The sequence below is a fragment of the Ornithorhynchus anatinus genome, chromosome 1 (assembly GCF_004115215.2).
Source record: "Ornithorhynchus anatinus isolate Pmale09 chromosome 1, mOrnAna1.pri.v4, whole genome shotgun sequence".
In the NCBI taxonomy this organism is placed as follows: Eukaryota; Metazoa; Chordata; class Mammalia; order Monotremata; family Ornithorhynchidae; genus Ornithorhynchus; species Ornithorhynchus anatinus.
Window position 1 is genome coordinate 46,491,995 of NC_041728.1, and position 17,094 is coordinate 46,509,088.

Here is a 17,094-nt window from a genome sequence, read left to right on the forward strand (position 1 = left end):
ATCACCTAGGGAAGTTCAGGGTGGTCTCCAAAGTTCTCCAAGGGGCCAATCCATTTCCACCGGAGGAAGGAGAAAACAGGAAGTGAGCTAATGCATGACATTGCTTTCTATGAAAATCATGAACTAACAGACAAGCCACAACATTGCAACATTAGCAGGATAAGGTACTATATTTTTTGGGTGGGTGGAGAAGGCACTAAAAAATAGGGGTTAATTTACCGTGAATTGTCATTAAATTATCTTGATTTACCTTATTTTATGGCAAGAGAACCTCCAAGAATACAATTGTCAAAAAAGCATCTTCTCTAAAATAGCTTTTCTTTTAAGATTAAATTATCTTTTTATTTTGTTGTTGTTATATTTAAAATATCTTTTGGAATATTTGATCAATTTTTCATTGTATGATTGCTGTTCATCACGGGAGAGTACTGTCATTTTTTTCTTCCTATATTAAGGATATTTATATAAGGGAAGCTGTAATGATGTAGGTCATGCAAGTTGCTTATTTCAGATTATTGAAATAATCTTAAAAAATCTATTACCATTTTTTTCTTTTCTAATCCATGGTCTTTGTGCAAATCAATCATTTTGAACAATAGACGAAGAATCATTTTCTTTTCTTTTTACAAGACAGATCTGTGGAATAATTTTCTGTACCAATGGGTACTATAAATTTTTGGAGTTCAAAGGTTATTAAGAATTAATATTTGGGCATATAAAGTCATTTTAATTTGGAAAGATTTCTATGTAGGTGGCATTTTACTTAACGGCTCTGTTTCTTTAACTGTTATTCAATTAAATTGTACTACTTTTATTACATTTTCTTTATAACAGTTAATGAAATCTGTTAAAGGTTATACACAAAAAGCTAATGGAATAAGAACAAGATTAATGACTTTTATGGAGGCAAATTGATGATGATTAAAATATATCTGCTCTGGGTGTTCTTTGAAATTATCTTATTAATCAGAATTTAAGATAAATCCAAAGTTCCTTTTTCAGACATCAACAGTAAAGGTCAGTTTGGCAAAATAGATTTGAGGCCAAATCTTGGTATTCAGTCATTTGTGCTGACATATATGGAAACAGGAAATAGATTTGTAAGAGCGAATGGACAACTTTTTCGGAATCAAAGTAGTTACACTGAATGTTCAGCAGCAGCTTTTGGTATTAAATATCTTGTCATTGTGATTTTTTTTTTAGATGCTAGAGACATTCCATTTACATTAGGCCACAGTGTTTATAGCATTTCTCCTGCCACTCATTGCAGATTTCCATTTCCTATTTTTTTTTGTCTTGTCACTTCTGATTAATCCAAACTGCATTCATGGAATATAGTCATGCTGCAAATGCTGACTGCTTAGATGAAGATGTTGGGAATGTTTTAGATGCCCCCTCCAGGCCATGTCCTACCCATATATATATCTGACCACAGCAGTCATGCGCCTACCTCATATCAACCCTGTGACCTGCCAAGACAATACCACAAACCCATGGGTCAGTTTGTCACCCCCTTTCATATTTCTGACAAGGCTGCTGGCCCATATCGAATCTCCACTGACAATAGAACCAGTGCAAGGGATGGAATGAAAAACACTTCCAGCTGCAAGTCCCCTTTTACACCTGCTCATTTCTGGCCTTGTGCTTTGAAAACCCCTTGAATGAGATGCTTTATTTCCATTTTGAAAGAAATGGAGACAGAAAAAAAGAGGAATAGGAATGTGAAAACCACAGTAGTGTGAGATTTGCTGACTACTTATAGACAGTAGACGAAGAGAGAGTAAAATCCAACAGAAGAAAAAGTGTTCCCCTTAGCTGCAGTCAGATTGTAGTAAAGTTAAGACAGGAGGAGACATTTGGTCTCCTCATATCTGCAGTGCAGAACCAAAAAAGTCAGACTCCATTCAGGCTTTTGTGGCAACAAATTTGGCAACTAAATTCAGATTTGATACTCTTTATTCAGCTAAGCACAAAGAGAAAATAATAGCACTGGAACCCAAGAGAATGACAGCAGTCTTGTGTATCAAAATAGAAGAGGAATGTATTTTTAAAAATAATTTTGATGATTAAAATATATACATTTCCTCTGGACTGCCCTGGCTGCTGATACAAAATATAGTAGATATTTTAGTTACTTTTCTAACCTTTAGAGAAAACAATCAAAACTACTGCCATAGAAGCAATGTTGCCTAATGGAAGAGCATGGGCCTGAGAGTCAGAGGACCTGGATTTTGATTCCATCTCTGTCACTTACGCTGGGGAAGTCAGTTAACTTCTCTGCATCACAGGTCCCTCATCTGCAAAATAGGAATTCAGTAACTGGTCTCCCTCCTACTTAGACTGTTAGCCCCATGTGGGACTTGGTTATCTTGTATCTACCCCAGCACTTAGTACAGTGTTTGACACATAGTAAGAGCTCAAGAAATAGTACTATTATTATGATTACTATTATTATTATTGTCACTTGAGGGTATTAGAATGCACTAGTTCTGGAACCACAGAAAATATTCAAGTCTCTTTATCTCCTCCCCAAACCAGGTTCCCCCTGCCGGCAAGGGTAACACTGAGCTGGGGGAAGTATGGTAGGAATAAATGCCAGGGAAATCACAGCAGTCATGCTTTTCTGACAAATGGTAAGTTGTCTAACAAGCTGGCTGTTGGACTTGGTGATCTACTGCAGCTTTCACATTGGCTCCACCATGCTCCATCTCCCACAGTCACGTTCACCTTCTGAGCTGTCTTGGATGGTTTTCTTCTGGGCCCATGCTGCTTATCATGCCCTTTAGGATTATAAACTCCTTGTGGGCAGGGATCATGTTAACCAACTCTGCTCCATTGTACTTTTCCAAGTGCTTAATATAATGCTCAGCATACAGTAAATGCTGAGTAAATATCACTGATTTGGTTTAGGATTTGGTTTATTTCAAGATGGGTCAAAACTAAGGCTCATTTGTGGTTTATGAACACAGTGAATGGAGGAGCATTAATTTACTAGTAGACAGCCATTTCAATAAACTGAGATGGCATAATCATCTGTGCTATGAATTTAATTGTCTAAGAATGTGGTTCAGTTCTGAAAGAAAAAACTTAAAGAGGGTATGTAAATCACTCTTTTCCTTAGATATCTTGTAAAGTTTCTAGTTAAAGCAATTTCCCTAGAGAATTATTCTGAACCACTGTTGTTTAATGAATGAATATAACTGCACATAGCTTGTACTCAATATGTACTATATGAACAACGCATATTTTACAGGAGTAAAATGAACTGTAATAAACTCGTTTTATTTTAAAGGCATTTTTACTATGAACATGGGCTTGGGATTCAGAAGACCTGGGTTCTAATTCCAGCTGTGCCACATTCCTGCTGTGTGTCCTTCCTTTGTGAACTTAAGCAAGTCATTTAACTTCTCTAGGCCATGATTCTCTCATCAGCAAAATGGGGTTGCAATACCTGATCTCCCTCCTACCTAGATTTTGAGGTCCATGTGGGATCTGGTTATCTTTTATCTACCCCAGCTCTTAGTGCAGTGCTTTGAAAATAGTAAGCACCTAACAAATACCACAATTGTTATTACTAGAACATAAGCTCCTAGAGAGTAGGTACCAGTTCTCCAGCAGGTAACAGGACCCCTGTGTATCACTTGGTAATGAAGGTGGTAATGATGGTAAACAAGTATTTTCTCCATAAGAAAAATGTACATATTTTTACTTGAGGGATCATTTAAAAAACAGAAATGATTACTTGCCAGATTACATGCTCATAGTGATTTTTCTTGCAGATTTTTTTTTCTTTGAGGCTACCTCTTTATGCAAATTTAATAGTATGTAATAATATTTATTATTACAAGTGAGTGTCACAAGATTATCATTATAAGGGCTTTGATCTGCTCTATTAAATAAGAATATTTTGAAATCAATACAGAAGCATTAAACAAGATTTATTTCCAAAACTAGCATTGCTACTCATGAAATCTGATTATGTTTCTCACTGTACAGATGGGCAGACTGAAAAAAAAAGACATGTAAGCTCATTCTTACGTACTTCTATGCACATTTATACAGTGGTGAGGTATCCCTCAAGTTTATAGGACATATGCATATGTTAGAGGCTGGTAGCTCTAAATGGAGCAAGAAAGTGATAATATAACCCCCCAAAAGTCAGGTGCCTCTCCCCATTATGATAGCCATTTTCCTCCTCCCTCAGTAATGACACAGCCTCAGTAATGACACAGCCAACATATCAGTAGTCAGCCACCTAAAGCAATTTCCCTCTCATGGCATAACCCTAACTGAAGAGTAGAAGTATTTAACAGGAGGTGACGAGGAGTGAGGAGACATTAGAGTGATTGTTCTGACTTTTCAGTATACCTCACATTTAGCAACCTCAAGTACATAAAAATGGAGGAACTAGGCCAATTTTATAATTTTATAAATTATATAATTTTATAAGTTTTTCACACGTGTACTTTAAATCCACCCCCCACCAATTTGACATTTTGTTGTCTTCAGCACCTTATCCAAGAATTTAAAACAGGTTCCATGGCTGCAAAGAATATAAGCATGATGGTGAATGGACAGATGAGACAACTGGTTCATAAAGGTTGCTGTAACAAGTAAGAATGAAACATGCAATATAGGATAGATGCTCATTCTTTATGCAGTGAGGGGAAATTGTTTAGAAAACAATTATTAATGATGTGTATATATCTATGATTCTATTTATCTTGATGGTACTGATGCCTGACTACTTGTTTTGTTTTTTTGTCTGTCTCCCGTTTTTAAACTATGTGCCCGTTGTTGGGCAAGGATTGTCTCTATCTGTTGCCAAACTGTACATTCCAAGCGCTTAGTACTGTGCTCTGCACACAGTAAGCACTCAATAAATACAAATGAATGAATGACTGAATGAATGGACTAAAGCGCTCCCTACATTGCCCACATATACTGCAGAATTCATTAATCCTGTGTGACATTTCTGTAGTAGTGTTATTACTCTCGCTATAAATAAAAGTGGAACTGATTGAAGTCATTTTAAGAAGTGTAAGAAGTTGTTCATTCCAAATGCTAGTGGAGAATGCTTTTCTTTTCAGGCACATATGCACCTATTCATGAATTTCACCATCTGTGGCATCTTCTTAGAGATGAAGGGAAACTCTACATCTATAAATGCTTTCCATTTATCCATTAGTTCCATGTAAAATAGACCACATTCACCTCAGGCACTCTAGAACTAATATTTGAGGAATTGAATATATTTTAAAGATTGTCAAGACCCCTTTTTAAGGATGAGGGCAAGGTGTTGAAATGGGTGGGAGAAGTGGTTGTAGACAGAGTCACAGATTCAGGAAAAGGAACCTGCATATCTGCTGTGGCAACTAGGATTAGGGAGACAGGAAAGAGACCTTGAAGACTGAAAAGAGAGACTAAAGAAATTCTGGCATTTCTACCAGTCTTTCCCAATCTCCAATCCTCCATCAGGTTTCTTTCCAAACTACCTTGTCACTCCTTTTTGAAGTTTTGCTGAATGAGAGGGAGTGCCAGGTAAATACGTGGGATTCTTAATCCCTCACTTAAGCCCTCAAATCACATGGATTTAGTGCACTGTCACCTTACAGGAGATAGAATTACGGTCAAGAAGTAATTGCATTAATCCATAACTACCTAAATATGAAATTCCTATTTTGCAATTATCATTCTTCAATTTTTGCATTCACATACTCTATGTGCCTATAAATATATATACATACATATGTATATACATATATACATATGTATGTATATGTAGGTATGTATATATATATAGATAGATAGATAGATATATATCTATCTATCTATATATATATATCTATATATCTTTGAAGACTGCATTCATTCATCTAAAAAAATCAAGAGATCTTGAAGTACAATGGAGTGTATTATCTATCTTCACTAACATTTTTCCTGCTAGATAATTAAGGTCATGGAAACAGGGATAACCATGGTTCAACAGAAATTGCCAAATTAGCCAGTGGAAAAACTCAGCCTTCCCTGTCCTCTTATCGTTTTACAATTTGGCAGCAAAAAAGGACACTGGCAGGCAGGTGGTCCGAAGCCTGGGCATCTATTCATTCAAGCAGTATGTATGGTCACTCTTAATGAACTTGTGTGTAAAGACAAAAGAGAAGGAGTTAGGCACTGAAAGATCTTCTTTCACTGACTATTTTATCCTTCTGCTGCTGTCTTCCTCTATAGAAGATATCTCAGGAAATTATTTCACTGTCTGTTGATTCATTTCAAAACAGTTCTTAATTTATAGTTTAGTAAACTAGATAATGAAATAAATCTTTGTGATAAATTAAAATAATAGACTGTTAGCTCCTCTGTAGACTATAAGCTTCTTGTGGGCAGGAAGAGTTTCTACCAACTTTGTTGTATTCTTCCAAGAGCTTTGTACAATGTTTTGAACACAGTAAGTGCTTAATAAATACAATTGATTGACAAACAAAAAGATGTAAGCACCCACAGTATCATTGCCTCAAAATTTATCATGGCCTAGTGGAAAGAGCACAAGATTGAGAATAAGGAAATCCAGGTTCTGGTCCCAGCTCTGCTATTTGTCTCTGGAGAGAGACCTTGGGCAAACCACTTCTCTGTGCTTCAGTTTCTCTACCTTTAAAATAAGGATGAATGACTGTTTTGCCTCCCATTTAGCTTGTGTCTGATCCAATTAGTTTATATCCACACCATATGACACTTGAAAAGTGCTTAAAAATACCACTATTATTATTAAATACCACCATTATTATCTTCTGTTTATCTCAGTAAATAGTACATCATGGGAGATGACATTGGGCTAGCAACTTCAGATAATTTACACATTAATATGGAGAACTGAGGCACTACCCAGGAAGGCAAAAGAACATTCTTCCCAACTTAAGAATGAGGCAAAAGAAGCAACTATTTGTTTGGTATAGTGTATATGTAAATCTGTGTGTATGCAAAATCAAATTCACACATATATGTCTGAAGCTTTACGAAAACTGGAAGGTTCTTGAGTTTGTTCTCTAGAGTATGCTAAAATTGTAAATAACTGCAAGTATTCCAAGTGAAAGAGAGTTTTAGAATTGGCAATGTACGTGGCTAGGTATGCATACAAATTAAATACACTACATAGGAAAGAATGAGAATTCCAATCTTGTTGCAGGAGCATACTTTCATGTATGTCCTTTCCTAATAATATAAGACTTTCATCCCTTATAGATACATATAAATGACTGTAGAGATGATATACTCTGTATATATGTGCAGATCAAAAGAATATACATAGGAACTCCACATCCCAATGAGGGAAATGAGAAGGAACATTGGCACCAAACATGGAAAGGGTCGATTTGCCTTAAAAATAGAAGGTACACATCACTGGTAGGATAAACAAAAATTCATTAGCCCTTCATCCATACCAATATCATCCTACATCATCCAGAAACATTTTCAGCTACTCTTGATCATTCAAAACCAGCAGTAATGGTTGAACATCAATGAACATGCTCAAACACAGCATTTTTTAAAATAAGTCTTTACTGAATATATCAACAAGGTACTGTATAATGTAGAGTGAAGTTTTGAAGTTAACAATGTGTGCAACATGGTAGGTCTAAGAAGAGGGATAATGCAGATTTTCCAGCCACTAGCAGTCCAAGGTTAAGGGTAAAATCTACCAAACACAAACTATAACCAACTCAGCATATGGCTCACTGGATAATAAATCATTATGATTCATTTTTAATGAGTATACTTGGTGCCATACTACTCTTGTTTGGGATGCACCTTTGCTCAATGCTTTGTTTTTGCCAAATATTGAAACAAATTTGGAGGCACTTTTCTAAAAGTCTCCAATGTGTTTTCCTACACCAGCAAAATTCATGCCTGCTCCATTTTCCCTTTGTGCTACTCTCGTGGCTGTGCTACTTAAAAAACAATGCAACAGAAAAGAAAATCAACTGCCTGATTCATTAGCAAATACAGTACCACATTTGTGCAAGAATCTCTCTGATAAATCTTTTACAAACACATCCTCTAGTGCTCTATATGACCCTGTTGTATAATTTAGGGAAGGATGTAAGCTTCAGTTTCCTAGAATTATTCCTTGTGTGGGAAGGAGCATCAGGCAAGATTTGATGAGGCTTAGAACCAGATTAACTTTTTTTTTTCCTTTTGGCACTCAGTTTAGATTTGTTGCTCCATGCAGCTGGATAGATAGGTCATGAGTAAAACCAGTATTCTCATTTGCTAAAGTAAAACTCTGTCTCTATTATAGGTTAGAGCAAAGAAATTCTATAAATGAAGGTTTAAATGGGAATTAACCACTTCACTGTCAAAAGCTGTGACCTGATCCACCTGTCTGGATTTGCTAGTGGAGTAGACTAGATACTCCCCAAGGGTTCACCAATATTGCCTTGTGATTGGTATTGATGGCTTGCTAACAACATTACAAGGTTTTCTCCCTTGTGGAGAGAAACATCCTTCCTCCTGTAAAATGACTGCAAAGATTATAATTAGCTCCAGGAAAAAAATGGAGCAGTATTATTAGCTACATCATTAGTACTTTTTAAAATCAGACCAGTTACGATACTATACTTTTTTCTTTAACCTCAGAGAAAACTACTGATATATTTTCAATGAACAGCAAGATAATTTGAAAATATAAGAATTATCGCAAAGGTGTACGCATTCCACTTGTTGGGTTCTTAGCACAAGCCCTAGGAAAGTAAAGGAGGGAACGCCAGGCGTTTCTACCTGAAAATATACAGTACAGCATGCTGTAAATGTCTGGTAAAATGACAGTGTCAGAGGAGGTACATACTCACTTCAAAAACAGTGGGTATTAACCAGAATGGTGGACACCAACAATGACTGTCATTAACATTTTTCTGATCATGGTATACCCTGTTCCTGTTTGCAGTGCTAGTAGGTTACATATTTCTTAGAAATGAGCATGTTATAATTACAGGATTCACTAGCTACTAGAGAGCCTGTCACTATTCTCAGATACTCTAGAATCCGAGACACTGATCCTATTTTCAGGAGGGAATTTTAAAAAAAATGAAACCTGCTGTGTTGAAGATCAAGGTTGGCAATGCTGATTCAAAATGATATTTCTAATTGCAGCAGTATACTCTTCAGTAATGCTTTTTACAAGAGACTGGTTATAATTTTTTCAGGCAACTTTCTTCTCAGGACAGAAGTCTTCATTGTACCAGACTGTTCCTGCCAGCTCTCACAAGAAATTTACCAAATTCCATCAGTTGTAGTCTCACTGTTCCAAAGCTAACATTTCCAGAAGGCAAAGTTATCTCTGGAATGGTATATGCATGGGTAAATCAGAAATGCTAAACAGTGGTGCACAGAAACAAAACTCAAAATTTAAAGTGCCACTATCTGTACATAGTATCTACAGAAGGAATGTGAAGTGAGAAGCTAAAGTGATTATCTAGATGAATCCAGAAGACTCTTCTGCAACTAAGGAAAATAATATTTTTTTTGGTTTTGTTTTTAGCTGAATTATCCAGAGTGGTTGCCAAGTTCAAAGGATAACTACACAACCAACTCCATCTTGCCTGTGTGGAGCAGATGAGTCATTTTTGTGATTAAAGAGTCTACCTAAGGGAATATAGTTGAAATACAACCACTTTGGATTAATTCACTGCTAATTGTTGTTTGGCTGACTGTACCTTAAAATTTGGTTCAGCCTCATTCTACAGCCAGACAAATATGAACTCCAGTCTGTTCTGCTTATGGTAGGTGGCCAAGATAATTAAAACATGTAACCTGGAGATACTGATGTGGAAATGCGAGGCTACTAGGAAAAAAAAATTGTATAGGTCACATAAAGGTTGCACCACTGAAATAGCTAGAAAAAACAGCAGCTTTAGAGCCAAAGAATGAAATTTCAAAATTTGATTTTATCAAGAAGGTTTAAAGGATGCAGCTCTCAGATAATTCCTAGTTTCTCTCTCTAGGCATAGCCCTTCTACATCTAATGGATGAAAAATAGAATACTACTGTGCCCTCTCAGAAGAGGCACACATTTAAAAAAAAAAATGAGGATTACAGGCTTGGACCATTACAACTTCCTTAAAAAACAAAACAAAATAAAAAACAAAAACCTCTATCCCCTGCTCTGGTAATACTAAACAACTATTTTCATTCTGTTGCCCTGACATTCTAAGTGAGATTAGTTATCTCTTTACAACTCCCAATGAAGAGGAAACTCACACTGAATAGAAACTAATGAAATTCCAACAGTGAAAAGTGCCAGATTGGATAAGCATAGGAGTCACTGAACAAAATGCTACTTTGGATCAACAAAAATTTGCCTGAAGAATATGGACAAAACAATCTTGGAGTTGGGTGTGTCCATGGCTGGACATTAAGTGTCCTCTGTGATTCCCATTAGAACACCGAGGGAAGACAGAAGCTAAAGGAGAGAGAGCATTTGGACCCTCCAAACAAAATAGTTTCTTTCATTTTCCAAAAATGTCTAAGTGGAAGACAAGAAATTAGGAAAAGGAAAAGAATATATTCAGGAAAAATATGATCCTCCAAATAATCATCAGTATTCCAAAAATAAAAAAATCAATCCTCCACATTTTTCTGCCATCCTCTTCTCACCTAAAACAATGTTCTGAACTGATTTTTTTCCTTTCAAATGGTTTAGTTCAACCATCCCCTTATCTTTTCTGGTGAAGCTTCTGCCACTCAGGCAAAAAGACTGGATCATTATTCTGATTTATTTAGAGATAGTCTCCACGGAAATCTGAATGCTTTTCCAAATCTTATCAAATCCTCTTGGGCTGAAGCATCTCACAAGAAAAGATTTTCCTGTGATGTTTTAGTTATTTCCTGCTTTGTGTCAAACCAGGATTGGAGTCAGAACCTCTTTTCTCATAATATTTTGGCACTTCTACTTTAACTTATAACCAGGAAATACAGAAGAAGCAGGAAAACACATAGGTCAATTTTCATCTTATCTCAGTTTTGTTATCCAGTCCCTGATGAGTCCATTTGAATCTGCACTTATACCTTGACTGCCAGCACTTAACAAGGAATCCGCTCTTAAAAAGGAACCTATTCTGACAGCTTCGACAGCAAAGTGGTTAATGTGCATCGTAAGGAAGATTCAGTCTTTCCTTTGCCATGGCATTGGGTTCTCATTGTACAACCCTGTACAGTACTTCAGCAACATTTTTTTAAAGATTTAAAAAGCAAAGAGTTACAAAACTGTTTGCAATTAACTTGAAATAGAAAAGATAGCACTTTTTTTAAATCCCATTATATAGTACACCGTATAAATTACAGAGTATTCAAATGCACAAATGCATCTGTGTAACATTTATCAAATGTATTTGTGTGTGTGTGTGTCAGTGTGTGTGCATGTTTGTGTGTGTGTATGTGTGTCCTCAGAGTCTCAGTTGTCCACTTAAGCATCTTGCTGCCTCTCACCATCACGTATGACAATGCTCCAGATCTGGAACGCTGCTATTGCAGTATCGCATGTTGTTGGGAATGTGGCAGTCTGTGTAATTAATGCCCCCATTTGGGGTGTAAATGGGTTGCAGTCTGAAATCTCCTTTAAGGAGCTGATCGTTATTTAAAGAGACAATCTGAAAGCTGGTTTCTGTCATCTCCAGGATGGAGTTGTCTTTTTTAGTGCCCGCCTCACAGTAATCATCTTTCCGCCGGCCCCGGTTGTATTTCCACTTCTGGGAGGTGTAGCGCCCTTTCTTGTGCATGTGCCAGCAAAAGATGCTGAGCAGGACCACAAGCACAAATATCACTGCCCCTCCAATTAAGCCAGCCAGCAGGAAGGGGGAACCCAGGCTCTGAGAAGTCGTCTGCTCATGGCTGGAGGCCGTATTGGAGGAGCCGTTGCTTAAAGGAGAGGCATCGGTGGTGGCTTCAGAACAGACTGTTTCTTCCCCGGCACGGTAATTGAAAGCATCCAACGGCACTAAACAAATCCGGTAGGTGGATCTGGGCTCCAAATTGACCAGGCTCAGGTGTTGCTTCTCGCCACTGACTATCCGTTCTTGTACGATGCCCCCTACCAGGCTATGCCCCATTTTGACCCAGGTGAGTTTGTATGCCATCACGGTGAAAATGGAGATCCAACTGACTTGAATGCAAGTGTCATTCACAAAATGGACAGAGAGCTGGATACGTTCAGCAATTGGAGGAGTTGCCCTGTCTCTGCCCTCCCAGTCAGGCACGGTGGGGAGTTTGGATTGGGTGGGCATTGGAAGAGTAGAGTTTTTGCTGGGGGTTGGAGCAGGCAAAGTGGCAAGCTGGGTGGTGGGTGTTGGGCTTGGGGATAGGGTGGCAAGGGACCGAACAGGGGTGGTGGTGGGGCATGACAATAGATTCATATTCAGCTCCCGGACAGCCATCCCCCGGACCTGTTCTGGCCCCTGGCACATAAAACCTCTCACATTGAGTGATGAGGGAATAAACCTAAGCCACTCGGTGACCCACTTGATGCTGCAGTCACAAAGCCATGGATTGTTCCTGGCGGTGAGCTGCTTCAGGTTGGAGAGATCATCGAAGACACCTTGCACCAGCATCCGCAGCTGATTGTTAGAAATATCCAGTCGCTCCAGCTTGTGGAGATTGGAAAAGGCTGTCAAAGGAATGTGAGTTATCTGGTTGTCTTGTAAGTAGAGTCTGACCAAGTGGGTACCTGGGAGATCAGGTGGAGGATGGGAGAGAGAATTCCTAACTATTGAGAACTCCTTGAGCCTGGAAAGGTGGCTGAAGGTGCCTTCGGCAATGCCCTTGTTGGTCAGGAGGTTGCCATCCACAATCAGGCGCTCCAAGCTTGTGAGGTTCTGGAAAGCCATGTCTGAGATCACGGCAATTCGATTTTCATCCACCCTCAGTTCTTGTAAGTCCACGGGAAGGCCAACTGGGACACTGCTCAGGTGGTTCTTGGACAAAAATAACAGCTTCAGGCTGATGGCCTCCCGGAATGCCCCATCTTCCACGCCCACAGTCGAGATGGAGTTGTCGTCCAGGTGCAGTTCTTCGAGCTTCAAGAGCTGGGCTAGGGCAGCTCGGGAAATGGTCTGAATGTTGTTCTCCTGCAGGTGTAGAACCTTGACATTCTTGGGAAGGTTCATGGGAAACTCATCCAGTTGGTTACCATACAGGTAAACCGTGTGTACAGACTGGACGTTGTGCAGTTCTGCAGGAAATCCAGCATTATTAATTTGGTTATTGTGGAGGTAGAGTACGGTTACGCCCTCCGGTATCCCAAGAGGCACTGAGGTCAAGCTTCGCTCATTACAGTAGACAAAGTTTCGGTCACAGCGGCACACGCTCGGACAGGCCACACTTTGTGAAACCTGCATAGAGAGCCCCAGGGAAATGATAACCCATGATCTCAGGAAAGAGACCCGATGAATGGGCCCCTTCATAGTCTGCAGGCCCATTTCTAAAGTGAAGAAACAAGAGATAGAGAGGCGGAAAAAAAAGATAGCCAAACTGAAGTGATTGAAATTGGCTTTGTGTCCAGTACTCGAACAAGAGGTAAAGTCTGGAAGGCTAATGATGAAATAATTCTCTGCTCTCAGTCAGAAAGCCACTGCCTCAATAGCCTGGGTTGTTCACTGTGCGGTTCTCCTCCATAAACACCAAAATGCCATAATTGCGCAGTTCCCACCAGGGAAGAGTCTTATTAAAGTTGCCAGGGACCAACGGAAGCAGATCCTCCTTCTTCTATGTTGATTGAATTCAGCTTCGTTCTGCCTGCACAGTTTTTTACTTCAGCTCGATCAATCCTGGATGGGAGAAGCCTGAGAAGAGAAAGGGAGAGAATAGTGTGTTAGGATAATGAAGGTGAAAGTAATGATGGCATTCTTTTTCATTGAAATATGATATATGGGAAGCAGTGTGGCCCAGAGGAAAGAGGACTAGCCTGGGAGTCAGTGGACCTGGGCTCTAATCCTGGCTTTGCCACTTACCTGCTGTGTGACCTTGGACAAGATGCTTAACTTCTCTGTGCCTTGGTTTTCTCAACTGTAAAATGTGGATTCAAATCCTGTTCTCCCTTCTACGTAGACTCTATGCACCACATGGGAGGGCTGTGTCTGACCTGATTAATTTATATCTACCCCAGAGCTTAAAAGAGTGTTGGATACACAGTGAGAGTTTAACAGATACTGTAATTATTATTACAACTGCAAGGCTGAAGACTTTCTAAGGTCTAGCACTTATGGACTTATTTACACTCTCGTTAGCACTCATGTATATACGTCTGTTCAATTTATTTTGACAGTGTTGTAATTATTTGCATGTCTGTCTCTTCTATTAGAGTGTTATTTGGTACTCACCCAGTGATTATTAAGGTCAAGGTATACTGTACCAAGTGGGAGCTCAATATATGCTACTACTACTATTATTCCTGCTAGAGACAGCTTGTGTTCAAAAGTCTGCCAGTCAATCAAATGTATTGAGCACTTACTGTATGCAGAGTATTATACCACGAGATTGGGAGAGTATAACTATATAACAGACACATTTCCTGCCCACAACAAGCTTAGAGTTTAGAGAGGGAAGCAGACATTAATATAAATAAATGAATTGCAGATATGGCAAAAATGCTGTGGGGTAGGGAGGGGGAATGAATAAAGGGAGCAAGTCAGGTAGACCTCGGAGATGAGTTGAAAAAAGTTAAAAAGGGCTTGGTCAAGGAAGACTTCTTAGAGGATATGTGTCTTCAGTAAGGGTTTGAAGGAGGTGGGGGAGAGATTAATTGTTGGATATGAGGAGGGAGGGTGAGAGGCAGGAGGTGGGTGAGTGGTCAGGGGCATGATAGAAGAGATTGAGGTACAGTGAGAAGGTTAACATTAGAGAAGCAAAGTGTGAAGGCTAGGTTGTAGTAGGAGAGTAGCAAGGGGAGGTAGGAGTTCCTCTGCCTTCAATTCCCTCCCCATTCAAATATGTCAGGCCACAGCACTCCCCTTATCCAAAACCCTCCCAAAACCCGTTCTCCAAGAAACTCTGTCTGATTACCGTCACCTAAACCACCACCATTTGCATTTATGGATTTTTACCCATCTTGAGGACTTTCACTTAATTGTTTTGAAATTTCATTCTGACATATCTGTGCTACTATATGGGATATACTTCTTCCTTCTATTTGTAAATAATTTCTGATGGCCCTACTCCATCTGGAGTGCAGGGAACTGATCTCTACTGTCCAGACAGTCTCATTCTCTGACTCTAATCTCTGCTCCCAAGCTCCAAGGACTCTTCAGTCACCTTTCCTTGGGTCCCTGATTAGCCCCTAGGAAGTTCCAATCCCCCAGTGCAATCCCACATTTCTCCTTTTTGTTCAATCCCTCTCCACCCTAGGCTTCAGAGGGAGTAACCACAACCCCTCTCTCCATGCATGTTCACAGATGTTATATAGACTTGTAGGGTTTAGGAGTGAGGTGAATTTATCAGTGAACCTTGAATAATAGACATCACTTTTTTTTTCCTTTTTTTTTTTAAAGGAAATAGGTTGAAATGCCACAAGGTACAGGCTAAGATAGGAGTCTGGAGCAGGAGGTGATTGCCCAGAACAGGTCAGAGAAGAATCTGAAAGCAAAAGGCTAAGAATAGTCCCTGTGGGAGCTTGTTCATAATGTCATAAGAGGCTTTTGGATCTTGGACTACATCAGCAAAAAATGCACACAAAAAAAAAATAAATAAATAAATCTATGCATGAAGTATTTCTGGATTGTATGCTTAGAGGTCATTAAGAATTAAGGGGTACATTTGTACTACAAATTGATGAATTGATCTATCTCCACCCATGAGTCCAGAAAATTTCTGTGGTCAGGTCACTGGACAGAGGGCACAGGGGAGTGGATGCAGGGAAAGATGATCAGAGAGGTGTTTCTTCTTTTTTATTTTATTTTATGGTATTTGTTAAGCACTTACCATGTACTAGGCACTGTACTAAGCGCTGGGGTAGATTCAAATTAATGAGGTTAGGCACAGTCCTAATCCCACATAGGGCTCACAGTCTCAATCCCCATTTTACAGTTGAGGTAATTGAGGCAGAGATAAGTTAAGTGACTTACCCAAGGTCACACAGCAGGCATGTAACACAGTCATAATTAGAACCTGAAAGACCATGATTTTGTATATATGACTTTGTGTCTAAGTATTCTAGACCCTGCTCTAAGTAGTATTAAAAATAATCAATTTTTACAAAGTAGGATCAAAGCCATTATTCCCATAAGAAAGACAGTAGGAAATGTAGATCTGCACAAGAGCAAATGGAACCCAACATCACAGAGGAATGGAGGTTGTGAACAGAACAATTCTTCAGGAATTAATGATTCCTCTCCCATACCTCCCCACAAATACCCTAGCTAAAGTATCCATTATATATCCATTATAAGGCAACAGCTTTGACCCCCAGGATAATCATCTGTAGGATGCATAATTTGCTAACAAATTTAATTCTCACCGACCACAGAAGCTAAAACCACTTGGGTATAAGGAGATACACATCAATCAATCAATCAACAGTATTTATGGAATGTTTACTATGTTCAGACCACTGAACTAAGTCCTTGGGAGAGTAGAATACAACAGAATTAGCAGACTAGGTCCCTTACCATCAAGAGCTTACAAACCTCATTTAGAACATTTTGCTAAATTCTTTTACATGCAATTTAACGAAAGCCGTGTAATTCCAGGGAATGACACTGTTTATTGTTGTATTGTATTTTCCCAAGCACTTAGTACAGTGCTCTGCACACAGTAAGCACTCAATAAATACGACTGAATGAATGAATTCAGTTGTCACCCAGAACACTTTGAAAATCTGTCTTTAAAATGCTTAAAAAATAACTAGAAATTTTGTGTGCGCTAGCCGAAGTGGTAAATGTGGTGGTTTTGTATTGCTGGAATTAGTCTAATTGAAAACTCGTCTAAGAAAAACTACACAAGAACAACAAAATGTAGCTTTTCTTTACCTCTATAGCTATTCCCTCTGGACAAAGTAGAATAGGCAGCCTTTCAGAGAAGTTAATACATTAAAAACCTCGGAAATTCAGATGT

General features: G+C 38.8%; 1 protein-coding gene across 4 annotated transcripts in view; it reads right to left on the reverse strand.

The window, feature by feature from the left end:
• Positions 1-7,539: 7,539 nt before the first annotated feature.
• The window catches only part of FLRT2 (fibronectin leucine rich transmembrane protein 2), a 94,683-nt gene continuing 85,128 nt past the window's right edge, over positions 7,540-17,094 (reverse strand). For all 4 annotated transcript variants that reach the window (XM_029068650.2, XM_029068640.2, XM_007669039.4 and 1 more), the window contains one exon: positions 7,540-13,829. In XM_029068650.2, the coding sequence (XP_028924483.1) occupies positions 11,484-13,466 (1,983 nt within the window). In that variant the 5' untranslated portion in view covers positions 13,467-13,829 and the 3' untranslated portion in view covers positions 7,540-11,483. The remainder of the gene's footprint in view (positions 13,830-17,094) is intronic.